General features: G+C 36.6%; 1 protein-coding gene across 5 annotated transcripts in view; it reads right to left on the bottom strand.

Moving 5' to 3' along the window:
• Positions 1-19837, bottom strand: part of CRISP1 (cysteine rich secretory protein 1) — a 43278-nt gene that overhangs the window by 8984 nt on the left and 14457 nt on the right. For all 5 annotated transcript variants that reach the window (XM_089332365.1, XM_089332367.1, XM_089332364.1 and 2 more), the window contains 5 exons: positions 19461-19528; positions 11119-11247; positions 7321-7411; positions 6103-6248; positions 467-564 (listed from right to left, as the gene is read on the bottom strand). In XM_089332365.1, the coding sequence (XP_089188491.1) occupies positions 467-564; positions 6103-6248; positions 7321-7411; positions 11119-11247; positions 19461-19526 (530 nt within the window). In that variant the 5' untranslated portion in view covers positions 19527-19528. The remainder of the gene's footprint in view (positions 1-466; positions 565-6102; positions 6249-7320; positions 7412-11118; positions 11248-19460; positions 19529-19837) is intronic.

Genomic DNA, 19837 nt, shown 5'->3' with positions numbered 1-19837 from the left:
TAGATTAGGTTTCTTTCTTTCTTTCTTTCTTTTTTTTTTTTTTTTTTTTTTTTGGACAGGCAAAGTGGACAGTGAGAGAGAGAGAGAGAAGACAGAGAGAAAGGTCTTCCTTTTGCCATTGGTTCACCCTCCAATGGCCGCCGCGGCTGGTGCGCTGCAGCTGGCGCGCTGTGGCTGGCGCACCGCGCTGATCCGATGGCAGGAGCCAGGTACTTATCCTGGTTTCCCATGGGGTGCAGGGCCCAAGTACTTGGGCCATCCTCCACTGCACTCCTGGGCCACAGCAGAGAGCTGGCCTGGAAGAGGGGCAACCGGGACAGAATCCGGTGCCCCTACTGGGACTAGAACCCGGGGTGCCGGCACTGTAAGGCAGAGAATTAGCCTAGTGAGCCGCGGTGCCGGCCTTATATTAGGTTTCTTTAGGGGAATACATTTTCAAAAGATGTGTGAATCCAGTAACACATACTCATGACAATAGTGACAGATGTAGAGATAGTTAAATATCCTTTGTTGTCGGCACACTGCAACACCACAGCCAATGAGGTAAGAAGTGGCCCAAACAAGCTGTAAAGACAAAGGGATTATTTTATTACTCATTTTATATGTATTACTTATTTGATATAAAATGCTTACAATATCAATTTCACCCTAATTAAAAGTGAGCACGTTTGCTTTCAGGTTTGCTTTGAGCTTGCTCCTTAAGAAGTCCTAGAATCAGCAACAGTCCCATGTATCTAGAAAATACACAAACACATACATGTACATGGAAACCAATGACAGAAACCATGTAGAATAAACCAAACCATGTGGACAGAATAGGGTGGGTTGAAAATAGGTGTTTTCTCTATTTATTAACAGTTTATTTGTCTTTGGAAATACATTGGATATTTCTAATTTAAAACACTCCATATCCCTTTTTTATAGGGTATATCTACCACACACCCTACACAACAAACAACTCAAAATTTATCTGGGATCTAAATCTAAGACCTGAAACCATAAAATTACTTGAAGAAAACGTTGAGGAAACATTGTAAGCTAGTGGCAAAGACTTCTTGGATAAGACTCCAACGACACTGATAATAAAGGTAGAAATAAAAAAGCAGGATTACATCAAAGAAGATTCTGCACTGCAAAGGAAACACAGCAATGTGAAGAGACAACCAACAGAATGGGAGAAAATATTTGCAAACTACATATCTGATAAAGGATTACTATTCAGAATATTTAAGGAGCTCAAGAAACCCAATAACAAAACAAATAATCCAGTTAAGAAATGGGCTAAGAATATATACAGGCATTTTTCAATGATGAAATACAAATGGTCAATAGACATATGAAAAAATTCTCAGGAGCACTATCAGGGAAATGCAAATAAAAATCCCAATGAGGTTTCACTTTACCCCCGTTAAAATGGTTTTCACACAGAAGTCAACAAACAACAAATGCTGGTAAGGATGTGGGGAAAAGGGTACTCTAATCCACTGTTGGCAGGAATGTAAACCAGTGCAACCACTGTGGAAAACAGTATGGAAATATTTCAGAAATCTGAGTTTAGACCTTCCCTATGACCCAGTAAATTCCCACTCCTGGGAATTTGCCCAAAGGCAATGAAATCAGAATATGAGGGTTATCTGTACCTCCATGTTTATAGCAGCTTAACTCACAATAGTTAGGTTATGGCATCAACCGAGATGTCCATTAATTGATGACTGGGTAAAAAAATATGTTACTGTATACATGATGGAACACTACTCAGCCATATAAAAGAATGAAATCCTGTATTTCTCAACAAAATGAATGCAACTGGAGATAATTGTGCTTCGTGAAATAAGCCAGTCCCCAAAAGACAAATATCATATATTATCCCTGATCTGTGGTAACTAATATACAGAGTACAAAAAGTGTAGCGTATATGAACAAAATTGACATTTTGAAGTTTGATTATTATTTATAGCCCTTGCCTGTAATCTTGAGGAACAGTGATCTTTCTACTTACTACTTGTTGAATTCCCTATTTATTGGAGAGTTAAGCTTGGGACTGTAAAGAAAATTTGAAGCATGTCATTGTGAAGATTATAAGAAAAACAAGGAAAGAAGGACGAAGGGTGGGAGAGATAAAAGGAGGGAGGGGGGGTTGTAAGTATCATTATGTCCTTAAAACTATATATATGAAATGAATGAAATTTGTTTCCTTTTTATAAAAAAATTAAAATAAACATTAAAGAGCAGGGCGATGTACAAAATGAATAAAAAATTTGCTATTCTATACATGAAATGTATATACACATTCTACTCATTTTTCGGATCACATTATCAAGTCTATTTTGAAATCATTATAAGTCTATGTCAACCATCCATAACTCAATGTGTTTTTGGATTTAGAAAGTTGATTTATTAGATCTCACTAAGAAACATGAATGGCTAACATTAGCTCTAGCTCATTCTCTCCTCCTTGCCAATGGTATGTGGAAAATTAATTAACATAAAGAAGGCTGTTTGGTCATTACATGAAATCAAACCATGGAGGGACTTTTCTTACTGATCAGAAAATAAGCATAGTGTAGAATGAGTTGGCTTTCAAGACAAAGTGACTAAGGCTCAGTTCCATCTCTGCCTTTTTCTTGCTGGATGGTACTTAGCAGTTTGTGCCTGGGAGTTTCATTTTCTCGTTGGCAAAATGGGATGTAATTAGGCTGTGCTCAAGTGATTGGAAGAGGAAATGCTGTCAGTAAGTGTGGTCACTCCCTCTCCCCACTCCTCGACCCTGCATAATACTGGATAGGCTTTCTCTCAGCTAGTCCTGGAGATTTTGCTCATTTTCTTTTCCTGTTCTTAATAAGGGTAGTTTTGTGTGATTCTCTTTAACATTTTTTTTTCTACACAGAGAAACGCTTTCATGGGTGCCAGTCTCTCTCCTTACCATATGGCTTTTAATTGCCTGCCAGTAAAAGTAGGTCTTTGCTTATAAACATTTTATGGGGTAGACTCAATGTTTGCAGTTTCCTCCTTCATTCTTCTAATAAATACATATTTCCCATAGGAAACCCTGTTAAACACAAACTAAGGGAGCACATAATTAGAAAGATACTTTGATGATGGAAATACAGAACATTTTTTGTCGTGGCCTTCCTATACATTAATTGGCAATAAAATGATTGAAATTAACCTATTCACTCATTCTTTCAATTCATATTCAAGAGAAAACTTGAAGATAGAACTTTTAGAATTAGGTCTAGAAGCACAAATAGTTTCAGAAAAATGGTTTTTATTGTATGAAATTTTTCTATGGACATATTAATGCATTCACACAGAGCTACAGACAATTGAAAAATGTTACTATTTTCTAGTCTTAGATTATAACCAGATAAAGATGAGTTTATTTGATTGTTTTCTTAATTTCTTAGAAGCAGGCAATGGGAAAAATCATTTTTATAAAATATGCTTTATTTTTAAAGCAGCATTGATTGGGTTTGAAGGAAGCAAATACAGAATTCTGTTACTATGTCTGGTGACAGGGTTAATATTTTTGTGATATATTTAGTAAATCTAGTTAACCTTTGTATGTATAGAAGATAACAACAGATATCATAAATGTGTCAGATTTTTACCTCTGTATGTGTTTATTTTGTTTGTATCATCTAATCATTTGTAAGAGTATATTATATGATTAAATAATGTAATATTAATATTAATATCTCCAGGGTTCCTGGCTCATACATTTTATGTTCAAGAGTATCAATATTATAAAGAAGAAAGCTACTTGCTAAAGTTTTATTTAGGATATCTACATTGATATCCACAAGTGATTAAGTCTATAATTCTATTTTTCTATCTTTGTCAACTTTTGCCATCAATTTTAAGTAGGTTTCATGTCAAATATATTTTAAAATTTGTGAAACTTAACAGTGGACATATCTGAGTTTATGTCTTTGGGAACAATGGCTGTGGGTGATCCTGTGCCTGGCTGGGAGACTGCCTGCCTAGCGCATGCAGAAGGTTAAGAGGGCATGGCACACCATGCCTACTGGGAAGGGAAGGACCCTATGACCTGACTGCTGGCAGGCAGCAGGAGCCCCAGGTGCATTTCCCCCATCCCTGCTTCATGTTAAAAGGCCTTGTAATTGTCAATCAAGTAAACAGCTCCTGGGTGTGGCCCAGACCCATAAGGACCACCTGGTAGGCTACGCAGGCTACGTGACCTTTAGGCTGATGGGAGAAGTGTAGAGGTACCAGTATCAGCTTTATCCTATAGAATTAGTATTGCCCTGAACTAGCTACTCCCTCTTTGCATGCCATTTAAAAGTCTGCACCTGATTGTTAATAAATGGACATGTTCACCGAAACTTGTCTCCTTTGCTTCTTGTCGAAGAAAGCTGTTGCCCCACCATCCCGACGCTGTTGGCCGCACAGGACAAGCCCCAAAATGGCTGCTTTCCATTTTATTTTTATAATTATTTTTAAATAAGTTGTTCCATTCTCCATCAAGAGCTGGGACTGGTCTAAGCTAATGCGAGCAGCTCAGAAATTTTTAAAGGTCTTCTACATGGGTGGCAGAGGTACAACTACATAATCTACTACCTGCTGCCTAGCAGACTGCATATCAGAGGATGTTAGTAATGAAGCTGGGTCTGAAATCCAGAAACTCTGTCATATGATGTAGTTATCCCAAGTGGCATTTTAATCACTTTGACAAACTACCCACCAGTTTATCCAGGTTAAGTGTTTAAATCTTTAATATACTTTAGAATATTTGGCTAATTCATATTCTATTAGAAAATAATGGATTTTTTGAAGCAGGGATTACATTAAATCACTCCTTCGTGATTTCTCACAGGGTCTACTTTTAAGGCCTGATTTTCTTTCTGTTCTGAACTCTTTCCACTCTACTATTAACCATGTTCTTGCCTTCTCTTATATCAATAATAGATAATCTTAAAGTGAAATTCAGAATTTCTCTTTAAAAAAAAAACCTTAAAAAGAATAAAACACATAGAGATAAACTTAACCAATGACCTAAAATACCTGTACACTTGAGATTTAGAAAATATGTGTGACAGCAATCAAAGAAGGAAGCAGAGCAAGATGGTAGCTAAGATGCTCCAAGTGTTTGTCTTGCCACAGAGGCAACAATTTGAAAAGCTGTGCATACCAAATACCTTCCCAAGAGCTAGAAAATGGAGGTGGAAGACCACAGTGCCTTGTATTCATATAATAATAGGAAAACGACATATGAAAGAAGACACAAGGAAAGAGTTACCCAAAAATATAGTTGCTACAACTCCAAAGAGTATAAAATAGAACACCTCCCACTTGGAGGATGGAGAGGATACTAAATGCAGACCTTAGACTTAACATACAGTATTAGGCCCACCAGGATACCTGGTGATGGACAGAGTCCCATGGCCCTTATTTCTAGGAGTGATCCTGGATGCTATTTTGCCTTAAAAATAATGAAATCCTAACACATTATAGAACATGGATGAACATGGATTTAAAATATGCTAAATGGAATAAGGCAGGCATAAAATGGTAGCTATCATATGATTCCATTTATCTGAGCTATTTCAAGTTGTCAAAATTTCTAGAGACAGAAAACAGAATGATCATTGCCAGAATCATGAGGGAAGGAAGAATGGAGCAACACTGTTGAATACAGAGAGATTTTCAATTTGGGGAAAATTAAATTGTTCTTCTGGGAATGGTTGCACAACTATTAGAAGTACTTAACAATACTGGTCAATAATCATGCATAGTTTAAAAATGGTTACAATAACAACATTGTTATATACATTTCATCACAATAAAAATAAAATTGAAAATGAGGAGATGCTCTGTATTACAAGGAACTCTCATTTCTAGCTGACAAATGAGTTTGATATTTTATGACTTTGCAATTTTTTTGAAATATGATATGACTAAACAAGGAAACTAAGGGATTAAGCATTTTATCTCATTCTGTTCAAAATTATATCAGGAACTAGGTAAGTTGAGTCAATATTGCAATAAGAGGTAGGATGATTTTCAGTTGTTTCTTTCTCACCTTTTCCCCACATGCTTATAGTTACTTAACCAATGTGTATTGTTGCCTTCACAGGTTACCTGAGTGTAATGCCGAGTTACTACTTCATCTTGTGATATATATTCTCCATATTTGAAATTTTTAGACTCATTGTACCAGATTTCAATTACGTTGGACCATGAGTAAGGAAAAGGTGCCAGATGAATATTTTCTCCACAAAAGGTATCTGAAAGGAGGGAATAGGACTGGGTCATATTCTTAAAAAAAATCGGAATTATTACACCAGGACACTTTTCTTATTTTTATTTTATGAAGTCTCCACTGATTAGCTAGGCAAATCTTTCAAAAAAGAGGTAAAATTGATTGTACCCCTGCTGACAATCTTCTTTCTCCTTGAGAATGAGCAGGTGGTGCTCAATTTGCTGAATAGTAACTGTAGGCGATGATGAGCAATCTTTGAAATCACATGAATCAACATTTCAGGGTTTGCTACTTTAAAGCTTAAAACTACAAAATATAACAGGTTCTATGGCTGGAAAGCAGCCACACACTGATTTCATCATGCATGGACCTTACAATAATCATTTGTTGATTTAAGCATCAACTGATTGTATGGGTTCTTGATTTAACATACAGTTTGAGGATAATCTTCCTTTCTCTGGGTCAGGGAAGACCCACATTACTAATTCACTGCTAAAAAAATATTAAGATACAATTCCCAATAATCTGGAGCTATGGATGATACATGAGTACTTATTAATTATTTTATAATAAAAGATTCTCAGAAATTAGATATGGTGATATCTAATTGTCTAGAAAGTACTAAATGTTTTTTAAACTAGTATGATTAATCTAATTCTCTATCATAAAGTAGGCTCATTTTTAAGTACCTGAAAATATTCCTCTAGGCAGTGCATCAGAGTTGCGTATGATACATTTCCTAAATATACACACTGGCATTCCAAAATTAAAGCAATTCCAATGGTGATATAGAGTAACTATATGTAAGAAAAAGATTCTAATTATCTAGTTGCACCTAACACTTCTAAAACTCTGAGGGCCTTGATTATTTTCTCATGATGGTAAAAACTTAGAATCTAAAATTTTACATATTCAGATTTTAAACATTAATGACAATAGGGCAACTATCTTTATACACAATTCAGTGCCACTCATGGGCAAGCGCACAGACTGGATGACTCAGTTTACTCTTTCCAAGTTACTTCACAATCCCTGTTTTCAATGTGTGTGTGTGTGTGTGTGGTGAGGTAAAATAAGTTCTATTGACATACACCTACTTGCAAGTCTCCTGTCAACCACATCACTTTCTACAGTATCACAATACTTTGACACAGTTCTGGCATTTTCTGCAGCTTCTTCACTCCAACTCTACAGTAAGAAAAGAAAAAACATATTATTTAATTACCATTCCATGGTAAGATTCTAGTGTGTTGTTTCAAAAAATACAAGAATTAGAAATATATTCCAATTCTAGAACTGTATAAACTAAACATTTGAGATACATACATACTGAAAGTGAAAAAATAGAAAAAGATATTTCATGCAAATGAAAATCAAAAGAAAGTAGGAGTAGCTGTACTCATATCAGACAAAATAGACTTAATGACAAAAACTGCTAAAAAAGACTAAGAAGGTCATTATGTAAGGATTAGGGAATCAACACAATAAGATGCGACTATTGTAAATGTACATACACCCAATTTTAGAGAATCCAGTTTTATAAAATAAATGTTAACGTATAAAAGGAAATATGACCTCAAATACAGTAATACTGAGGGACTTCAACACCCCTACTTTTATCAACAGGCAGATGAATGAGACAACAAGTAAACAGCAGAGCTAATCTAAACTACAGGCCAATAGACATATATAGATGCAGAATAAACATATTTCATCAGTGCATGGAACATTCTATAGCATAGACAATATACTAGGTATTAAACAAGTGTCAACAAATTAAAAAAATTAAATCATATCATATTATCTTTTCTGATCATAGTGAAAGGGGGCTGGAAATTAAAAACAAAAGAAACTCTAGAAATTATACAAACAAATGGAGACTGAACATTATGCTCTGAAATTAACAGTACATCATAGAAGAAACCAAAAAATTCCTTGAAATGAATTAAAATTAAAATACAATCTATCAAAACTTATGGGATGGAGCTAATGCAATATGAAGAGGAAAGGTATAGTAATGCATGCCTACATAAAAAAAGATATCAAATAAACAATCTAACAATGCATCTCAAATCAAGAAAAAGAAAATCCAAAATTAGGAGGGGGAAGAAATAATAAAAATTAGAGGAAAAATAAACAAAATAGAAATTTAAAAACTGTACAAAAGATCAATGAGATGAAGAACAGATTTTTTTGAAAAAAATAAACAAAGTTGATAAACCATTGGCACAACTAACCAAGAAAAGTGGGAAAATATTTGAATTAATAAAATCAGAGATGAAAAAGTAGATATTACAACTGATGCCCCAGAAATAAAAATAATTATTATGAATTATTATGAATAAGTATTTGCCAACAAATTGGAAAATCTAGAAGAAATGTACAGATTTCTGGACATATATAATATAACAAAACTGAAGCATGAAGGCATAGAAAGCTTGAACAGACTAATAATCAAGAATGAGATTAAACTGGTAAGAAAAAGCCTCTCAGCAAGAGTCAAGTACTGGATGGCATCACTGCTGAATTTTACTTAACTTTAAAGAACTAACATCAATTATTCTCAAACCAATCAAAACAACTGAAAGGGAGGGAACCCTTATGAACTCTGTATACTGCCAGCATTACCTTAATTTCAAAACCCGAGAAAAATACAATCAGAGAAAGAGAGAAAGGGAGAGAAGATACTATAGACCAATATCCAATGAACATAGACGCAAAAATTCTTAACAAAATATTAGCAAATCAAATCCAACACATCAAAATGATTATCTACCCTGAGTAAGTGGCATTCATCCCAGGGCTCAACAGATGCAGAACAATAAATGTGATATATAATATCAACAAAGTGAAGCATAAAAACATATTATTGACTCAATAAATGAAGAGAAAGCACTTGATAAAGTACAATTGCCTTTCATAATAAAAATTGCAAAAAATATGTGTTTGAAAGGAACATACATCACCATAACAAAGTTAGTATGTGAAAAACCCACAGCATTTCTTCTAATATGTGAAACTAAACAAGAATGTCCACTCTCACAGCATTATGGAATATAGTTTTGGAAGTTTTAGCTGGAGCCATTAGACAATACATAAATAAATAAATAAATAAAACACAGATTGGAAAGGAAAAGGTCAAATAATCCCTGTTTGCAGATGATATAGTTCTTCATTTAGGGGAACAAAAAGACTCCAATAAGAGACTACAAGAACAGGTCAGCAAATTTGTAGGACTTAAAATCAACACACAAAAATCAATAATGTTGTTATACACCAACAACGATCTGACTTAGAAAGTATTTATAGGGTCTGTCACATTCAAAATAGCTACAAAAATTTAAATACCTTGGAATGAATTTAACCAAGGATGTGAAAGATCTATGCGGTGAAAATTACAAAAGATCAATGAAAGAAATATAAAAAGATAAAAAAAAATGGGGAAATCTTCCTTGTCCATTGATTGGTAGAATTAATGTTACCAAATTTTCTATGTTACCTAAAGCCATATACATTTTGAATGCAATTTCCATCAAAATCCCAAGAACATTCTTCATAGAAGTAGAAAAAAATATCCTAAACTCAATAATTTGTAAATTGGGGAAGACGGTAGTAGAAGAATTAAATGAATTAATGTAACAACAAAAGTACTAGAAGAATGTCTGTACAAAAGATCAATGAAAGAAATATAAAAAGATAAAAAAAAATGGGGAAATCTTCCTTGTCCATTGATTGGTAGAATTAATGTTACCAAATTTTCTATGTTACCTAAAGCCATATACATTTTGAATGCAATTTCCATCAAAATCCCAAGAACATTCTTCATAGAAGTAGAAAAAAATATCCTAAACTCAATAATTTGTAAATTGGGGAAGACGGTAGTAGAAGAATTAAATGAATTAATGTAACAACAAAAGTACTAGAAGAATGTCTGTACAAAAATCATATGCATGTAAGCTATGGCATGAGAATGTCCATGAATTATTGATTTTATTATTTTGTTCAGACAATACTTTGGATTTTAAGGTAGCTAAGACAAGAATTTCAAAATTGCTTTACCAGTCCCTTCTTTTCTCCCATCCATCATTTGCAGAAGAGAGTTTTCGATTGGCATTTACCTCCAGAACCTACACTGTTTCCAACCCTTGCTACTCTGGGCCAGTCCAGGCTTCAGGGAAGCAGGCTGAGGTTGCCCATAAACATGAGCTGTTGCTGAATAATAAATATGAGGCTTATCACCTCATATGCTTAGGTCTTCCCTAAATTTATGTTGTAGAAGAACACCTTGAGTTTATAGTAGAAAGGCCATTTTTCTAAGATTTTATGGATTTTAAAGGCTAGCAAATAGATTTGCCTGTTTTTTTTTTTTTTTTTTAAACCTAGACGCACAAACTGGCTTACAATATGGACATCTTAACTCTCAGGTGAGTGTCTTAGCTCCTATACTACTGCCCATTGCAGACAACCATGAAAAGCCTAGATAGCTTGTTAATACAGGTCTTCTGTGTGTACTATCAGAACCTGCATCAGCTGGGAGCTTGTGGTGCACCTGCATCAGCTGGAACCTATGCCAGGTTCTTGGAGAATAAGGCTTAGGAAAGTGTGCTGTCTCATGGTTCTTCAGGTGCTTTTCAAGCAGGGTAAAGCTGGAGCAGCCCTGTTCTAAGGCGTATGAGTGAAGCTAGACTGCGTAGGTCAGAACTGTTTCTCTGTTGCTGGCTGTGATTGTGGGGAAATTACTTACCTCCTGCAGGCCTCTGTTTCTTCTGCTGCTGCCGTTGGTCTGCCATGACCACACAAATGTCCTCAGATGGAAAGTGCACAGAACTGAATAAAAACTCAGTGAACACCATTACTATTATTGTAATCATTCATGCACTGTTGTGTTTGCTTACCATCTTCACCATGTTGCTGGCTGAAGGAACTACTTCTCTCCTTATCTTGTTGTGCAGATTCACGATTTGTTCTTGGATAATTGGTGATTCAGTCAAAAGGCTTTTAAATCGGGCCCTAGCTGCTTTGTACTGTTATTAGAAAATTATCAATTAGTGATACTTCTTTTGAGAGGATTTTGTCACATATATTTTTTAAAGATTTATTTATTTATTTGAAAATCCGAGTTACACAGAGAGAGGAGAGGCAGAGAGAGGAGAGAGTGATCTTCCATCCAATGGTTCACTCTCCAGATGACCGCAACGGCTGAAGCTGCGCCGATCTGAAGCCAGGAGCGAGGAGCTTCTTCCAGGTCTCCCACGAGGATGCAGGGGCCTAAGGACTTGGGCCATCTTCTACTGCTATCCCAGGCCACAGCAGAGAGCTGTATAGGAAGAGGAGCATTCGGGACTAGAACCGGTGCCCATATGGGGTGCTGGTGCTTCAGGCCAGGGCGTTAACTCATTGCGCCACAGCGCCAGCCCCTTGTCACATATATTTTTTAAAGGCCCACAGGCAATGTGAACTTACTGTTTGAATGAACACTGATCTTCAGTATTTTCAAATTTACATTTCTCAGTGTATTAGATTCCATTTCCCCATGGTCAGTTTTGAATATTTTAAAAGTTATTTATTCAAAAGGCAGAGTGACAGAAAGAGGGAGAGATAGAGAAATAAAAGATCTTCCATCTACTGGTTCACTCTCCAAATGACTGCAACTGCCATGGCTGGGACAGTCCAAAGCTAGGAGCCTGAAACTCCACTCAGGTCTCCCACATGGCTTATAGGGATCTAGGTACTTAAGCCACTTTCTGCTATCTACCAGGATGCATTAATAGGAAGCTGGATTAGAAGCAGAGTTTGAACCAGCATTCTGGGGTGGGGGCATCCCAAGTGGTAGCTTAACAAAATGTCCACTCGTAGTGTTTTTGTTTTGTTTTTGTTTTTGTTTTTGTTTTTAAAGGCACAGTGATGCGGGAGTGGGGGGGGAGGAAGAAGGAGGAGGAGAAAGGAAGATGAAGAAGAAGGAGGAGGAGGAGAAGGAGGGGGAGGAGGAAGAAGAGGGGGAGGGGAGGGGAGAGGGGGAGGAGGGGAGGGGAAGAAGGGAGAGGAGGAGGGAGAGAAGGAAAAGGAGAAGGAGAAAAAGAAGAACTTCTATCCACTGGTTCACTCCTCAAATGGCTGTAAAGGCCAGGGCTGGACCAGGCCCAAGCCAGGAACTTCGATCTCCATGCAGATCGCCCATGTGGGTGGCACTGGCTCAAGCACTTGGGCCATAATCTGCTGTTTTCCCTGATACATTAAAAGAAAACTGGATTGGTGAAGTGGAACAACCAGAACTTGAAATGGCTCTCATAAGTGATGCCAGAATTAAGATCAGTGGCCTAACCCACTGTGCCACAATGCTAGAACCCATTCCTAATTTTGAGGATTTCTGAGTGTCACATTGCTATTATACTAGTCTTCAGAATAAGAAGCTGATATGTCTGTGACCAGGGTTTTTAAAACCTAGAATTTATATTCTGGGCCATGTTGAAGCCTGTTTTATTGGGCAATAGGAACCACAATGGAGTATATCTTGAAATCACACATTTTACTGTATGACTTCCCTTCCTTGGCTCATTCTTCACCCCACCAGCCTCCAAGCAAGACTGCACTTGCTTTTCAAATAAACCACTTGCACTTGAATCCTTGTCTAATGGTATGTGTCTGGGAAAATCGATACTCAGAAGTTCATTATTCTGTATAAAGCCTCAAATATTATTCACTCAAGGTTTTTTCTTTCTTTCTTTTGCTTGTATGGGAAAACACCAGTATCTGCAGGTGCATATGTAAGAAAATATTAAAGAAAATACCAATTGACACTCCTGTCTATGGCATCAGTAATCTCCTTATGCTCCAGTCATGAGTCTCCAAGGCTACTTACTCCTCATGTAGGATCTCTATCCTTAATGTGCTGTACATTGAGATTTAATGCTATAACGAGTACTCAAACAATATATTTCACTTTGTGTTTCTATGGGGGTGCAAACTGTTGAAATCCTTACTTAATGCATACTAAACTGATCCTCTGTAAAAAAAAAAAAAAAAAAAAAAAAAGAAATTATCAATTCCCAACTTGACTCTCACTGGGATTAAACATGACAATAGGTCTGCTCTGATTTCATCATCATTTTAAAAAATCATCTATTATTTTTCACTTTATGTTTCTGTGTGGGAGCAAACTGTTGAAATCCATACTTGATGTATACTAAGCTGATCTTCTGTATATTAAGATAATCAAAAATGAATCTTGATGTGAATGGAAGGGGAGAGGGAGTGGGAAAGGGGAGGGTTGTGGGTGGGAGGGACGGTATTGGGGGGAAGCCATTGTAATCCATAAGTCGTACTTTGGAAATTTATATGCATTAAATAAAAGTTTAAAAAAAAAAGAAAATATTAAAGAAAATAGAAATTCACCTAGAATTGTTATTTTTAATTTGTTAACATTTTACCCTAATGCTCACTAAGAAGAAAAATACATAACCCAAACTCTCTAGGTTAGCACTATTATAGGAAACATTTTTGTTTGTGAAACATAACATGTATCTTATACTTTTTTAAGTGACAAAACTGATATAATATCATTTGCCTGATACATGCTTCTTTCTCAGATACTGCAGGACTGTCAGAAAAATTCATGAACGGATACAATTCCAAATTATACCTTGATCAAATATAGAAATAGTTATTTACCACTAGTTTATTATTTTCATAAATTCACTTATTTATATGAGAGGGAAAGAGATGAAGAAGAAGAGGGAGAGAGAGAAGGGGGGAGAGGGGGGAGAGAGAGAATCCCATGTACTGATTTACTTGCCAAATGCTGGTATTGGCCTGCAGCTGAGACCAAAGTTGAAAGCCAGGAATTCAATCCAGTCCTCCCACTTGGAGGCAGGGACCCAATTACTTGAGCCATCGGTTCTGGCTTCTAGATTCTGCATTAGCAGGAAGCTAGAGTCAGGATCCAAAGGCAGGTATGCAACGTAGGCATTCTATTGTCTAAACTGCTAGGCTAAATATGCACACCTGTCACTTATTTTACAACAGTTTTAGAGTGTTGAGAGGGCATAAATAGGGACCCCAGAAGACTCCTCTAGAGATGGTTGCTTTTGGATGTAATTTCCTAAAAACATTTTCACTCAGCAAGTAGTTCTGGGCTAGATTAGAGAAGAGATTTGGGATTCCAAACAATCCACAAGTTACTTTGCTCACCTTACTCTTCTGAAAACTCTTGCTCCGCTGAAAGTCATGTCATTTACTTCTGTCTCCTCATCCTTATAATTTCCAATTGTGGTTTCTCTGTGACTTCCTCTTATGTATGGAAACTGGGTCTCCTGAAAAATTCATCCAGATTTCTGCTTTCCAAGCTGCTGTCTTTCTTTGGCCCTTGAACTCTTCCTCCTTTAAGCTTCACCTTCGATCCCTTTCAGCTTCTCACTTCTACGATCATCAACTATATTTCATGATCATTTCAAAATACTACAGCTCTCACAGATAACTAGGTCAAATATTCCTCTGCTCAAAATTTCCGATCTTCTAAGTTGCTAAAATCAACCACTCTGTCTTCAGCATAAGCTAGTCTTCTAGCTCATTCTGCATTTTCTTTTTTAACTCCATCTGGTCTTTTCTTTGTGCTATATATATGTCCTTTTATACCAACAACTTTTTCTAGAATACTGATCCATCGTCTCTCCACTCACATCTAGAAATATTTGGCCTGGGAACATGTCAACTTTGGAGAAGAGTACTAATTCTCCTGGGTGCACTGTCAGTTGAGCATTGTCAGTAAAATATTCCACAAAATGAGAAACATTGATTACCACTCCAAATTAGCATGATTACCCTCAAATTGTCCCTTTATTTTACTGTTCAGTTCTACTCAACAATCTGGTAAATGCATTTACTTTTTCTAAAACACTGTTATAATACTTAAGTACTCTCTACTATGCACATCTATTTCTCTCAACAGATTGATAAATACCCTACTCTCCACAGTAAGTTGAAGCTATTAAGGGACAGTAGCTTCATCTTCTCTTGCCTAGCCCACCAGTCTACGTGTATCTGTCCATGCTCTTTTTTCTATTTTTGGGGTACTAGAGAATGGTTCATTTCTTCTAAAGTTCAGTTTCCCACAAGCATTTCTATCATTTCATTCTTTTCTACCTTTCATAATGTCACATTACTCTTTTTTATTCATATTAGGTTTATCTTCAATCACTCACTCTTCTTAGCTAATCCTAATAGTGTCTAGTCATGATCATGATACTTGTGTCTTAAAATAAACACCTCTTCCTTTACCTCCTTTTTCCATTCAACTACTGTGCCATTTCTCTGTTGCCTCACCCTATTAAAATTCCTGTGATGATTGTCGACCTTAGCTTTCTACAATTGGCCACTGTCTAAGTGATAAAGTTTTGTACCTCACCCTCCTTCCATTATTCCATCAAAATAACGATTATATATCAGAACTGATCCCGTCTTCCTACCAATCCCCTGCCCTCTGCCCCAAAGGAAATAAGCAATGTTTGTAGAAATTTTGGTCATTGTGATGAGAGAAGAACGCTCCTGCCACCATGAAGAAAGAGGCTAGGGGGGCGGTGCCGTGACACACTAGGTTAATCCTCCGCCTGTGGCTCCAGCATCCCATATGAGCTCTGGGTTCTAGTCCCGGTTGTTCCTCTTCCCGTCCAGCTCTTTTATGTGGCCTGTGAAAGCAGTGGAGGATGGCCCAAGTGCTGGGCCCCTGTACCCTCATGGGAGACCAGGAGAAAGCACTTGGCCCCTGGCTTGGATCAGCACAGCGCCTGACATTGCAGCCACTTGGGGAGTGAACCAATGGAGGGAAGACCTTTTTCTCTGTCTCTCTCACTCTCTGTAACTCTGTCAAATAAATAAAAAAATAAAAAAAGAAAGAAGCTAGGGATGTTGCTGCCCAACTTCTATAGGGCCAAAACACCCCACCACAACAAAGACTTATCCCATGCAAAATGTCAGCAGATCTGCATTGAGAAACTCTGCATTGAAACAATTCCTAGTAAGATGACTGGCCAAGCTCAATTTGTATTTCCAATATTTTTAATGCCTGTATCTTGCCCGGTCTATTGACAGCTGGATCCTTTACCAAAGTTCCAGTGGAGACATACATTTTTTTCGTGGTGTGAGGGACATCATCTTTTCTTCACTGTCCTCTTGCCTCTCAGACTTCTCTGCCTTCATCTGAACCGACATGCTTACTTCTTGACCTTCCACCAGCCTCCCAGAATGCATTAATACTTACTGCCTTTACACTCTCTCTCCCATCCCTTATCCAACTCTTCATAATCCATTCTACAGTCATCAAACAGAGTAAAGACTTCCAAAAACAGCACAATGGAATCAATTTTCTGTGGGAAGTCTTTAACAGAATACAGCTGTTAGAAGACTTCTGTTTAGGATATGCTTCCATACTTTTCTCTGTCTCAGTCACTGGGTTGGTTTTTCTTTCAGTTATCCCAATGTACCAGTTTCCATCATGCCTTAGAACATTTGCCTTCACATGTCCTTTTGATCGTATGCACCATTCCAGCTTGAAAGGCCAACATATCCTTTGGATTTCAGGTCCACTATTCAGGTCCTCAGGAAGATCTCTGATCACCTCAGACAAGACCAGTTGTGCATGTTAACTGATCACAAGATTGCCTTCAAAGACCTATTTGTGTATCATCTACCAGTTTCTTTTAGAAAACTATGTATCTGGTAGCCTACCAATTTCCGTTCAATGAGACACCCTGTTTTCCAGAAAACTTTAAAACTGTAGGACATTTAAAATAAGATTCAAGTCTAGTGGCCAGTCTATATATTTTTGACCTGGAATATAGAAAAATTAAAGCATAGAAATATTTTTGTCATCAAATTGGAATATCTGACTATTTACTTTACATCAGATTCATGTTTAAGGTTTGTGAAATAAATTAGTGTTTGAGTTTAATGTATATTCTTTTTTTAATTAAAAAATTCTCATGCATTCATGCTATCAGTAAATTGTTTACAAAATGTTATGCAAATATCTCAATAATTCTCTGTTTATAGAATGTACAATATACAATGCCTTCCATTTTTTTCATATTTTTGTTTTGGATTCTTGGTTAGTAAATCAATCAGGTTTTGTTTCCTTGAATGAGTGGATTCCTAGCAATCTACATTTTTCTATGGGCTTTTAATGAGTGATACTGATTCCCTCTTATTCATGGAAGTCTAGGCTGCCTCCTAGAACTTGAGCTAAGTGGTCTTCACTCCCTGTTTGTAGGTTTTATAGGCAAAGATATGTTTCTGACTATCTGCCTTTCTACTTTTCCTCTGGAATGGTGGAGATGCGTCAGCTTAGCTTTTTCATTCTGTGATGCCTGATTGCCCTTTCACATTGGATGGAGGTGGGGAGTAGGAAGAGAATCTGAGGAAAGGAAGGGGAAGTTCTCTTCAAGCCTCTAATTCCAGCTTGTGAGAGGTTGCTAGGTGGTGGACAAGAATTCCATCTGGTCTATCTTTGGGGAACAGCTATGAGTAACAGCATCCAATCACAAAAACACCAACCCTATAGCCTAAGGCATTTGGTGTTTCTTTCATCAATAAAATTAAGTGCCTTCCACCTTCACTTCTCTTACCTGACCTATGAAACTATTCATAAAAATGAAACCAATAATTATACCAAAGCCATTGACTTTGGCTTGTCATAAAAGCATTTTGGGTAAATTTATATGTATACACACACACACATACATATATTTCTTTATGTTATTGAGATTATTTAAAGGTAAATAATATTGGCTGATCATAAATTATTAGGGAGCTACCCCATTCAGTATTTTGCTTCAATTTTGTGATTCTTTTGGTCCTTATGTTACTAAGTTGTGCTATTCAGGACTCATATTTTGATTCCCTTGCTAGAAGTACCTCTCACCACTGTCTTTTTAAAAAGATTTATTTATTTATTTGAAAGTCAGAGTTGCACGGAGAGAGGAAGAGACAGAGAGAGAGAGAGAGATTTTCAATCTGTTGGTTCATTCCCCAGATGGCCACAATAGGCAGGGCTGAGCTGGGCCAAAGCCAGGAGCCAGGAGCTATATCTGGATCTCCATATGGGTGGCAGTGGCCTAACTACTTGAGTTTTCCCCAGGCCATTAGTAAGGAGCTGGATCAGAAGTGGAGTAGACAGGACACAAACGGGATGCTGGTGTCACAGATAGTGGTTTTATCTGCCACACCACTATACCGGCCACTGCTCTGTCTTTAAAGTTGGAAATTTTCAATTTTATTTATTTCAATGCATTAGTTCTTATTATAGTGAAGAATCTTATAGCACCATTGAAGTATTCTGAAAGTACTGACTGCCATGATTTGATCATGATTTGACTCTGATCTCATGCAGGAATTTAAAACCCAAAGTCAAATTAATGGTAGTAAGAGTGTGGAAACTTAATCCAATTTGGTGTATAGTTGAGACTTTTGGAGGACTGATTAAGATTGGATTAGATCATTAAAATGGAACACTCATGATTGAATTCCTAATGAGAATTTCATAATGAGAAAGTGAAGGAGACAGATCACAGATGATAGTGACAGACAGACACACCCATGCACTGTCTCTTGCTCTATGAAGCACTGAACACATTGGGACTTCACCAACAGGATTGCTGTTACCAGAGGCTGAACCAGTGTGATCCATCCAATCTTGGATTTAGTACCTCCAGTTCTGTGAGACAAAATAGCCTCTCTTCTTTATAAGATAACCTGCCTCAGGTATTTTGTTATGGTACTAAAGGGCTTGGCTAATACATTTAACTTGTCTGGGAACCAACAAACAAAAAAACTAAAAAAAGTTGTTTCCTGCATGTATAAGTTATGAATAGATTATAATGAAGTAGTTCCTATCCTACATTATTGGTTTTTTGTTGAAGTTTTTATTTTATTATTATTATTATTCACCAGAGGAGTTATAACTAAACAGGCATGGTCCCATGAAACTATACACTAATTAAATTTGCTTTAAAGTCTTTCTATTTCCTCATCATCTAACATTGACCACATGCCCTTACGTCACTATAATTTTATTCTTTACTCTGTTTTATGGTATTAAGAATGGCACTTGTGTAATAGGGCTATTGTGAGAAATAGAGGAGTAATTGATGAATCATTGTCATAACTGTGCTTATAGCCCTTTTCTTATAAAGGGTTATATCTTATCCTTATCTATACAGTAATTTTGAAACATATAATTATTTCATACTCTTAAAGTCAAAACAGGCAGGAACCCAGCAGCAGCAGCCAAAAACAGGAAATATTTCATTGCCATCCCTAAAAAAGAAAAGGTTACACAATCTTATATTAATCTCAACTCATGGGATGATATTTCGCAACAAACATTTTAAGACCTCTTTTACACATGTTCTGTGAAAATGAACCCACAGGATTAGAACAAAGAAACACATACATTAGTTATTATTAGAGGGAAATATGGAACTATGGTTGGAAGGATAATGAGCTCCACACAATGTAAATTCCTTAATTTCTAGAATCCTTGAATATGTTACATCATGTGTCAAAGTAGTAGATGCAATCCAAAATGCAAATCAAGTAACTGAGATGGAAGTGGGAAGATTATTT

Source organism: Oryctolagus cuniculus, chromosome 5 (genome assembly GCF_051225735.1).
Source record: "Oryctolagus cuniculus isolate XC-2025 breed Fujian yellow rabbit chromosome 5, ASM5122573v1, whole genome shotgun sequence".
Classification (NCBI taxonomy): domain Eukaryota; kingdom Metazoa; phylum Chordata; class Mammalia; order Lagomorpha; family Leporidae; genus Oryctolagus; species Oryctolagus cuniculus.
Note: the sequence above shows the minus strand (reverse complement) of the source record. Positions and strands in the feature narration are given on the sequence as shown.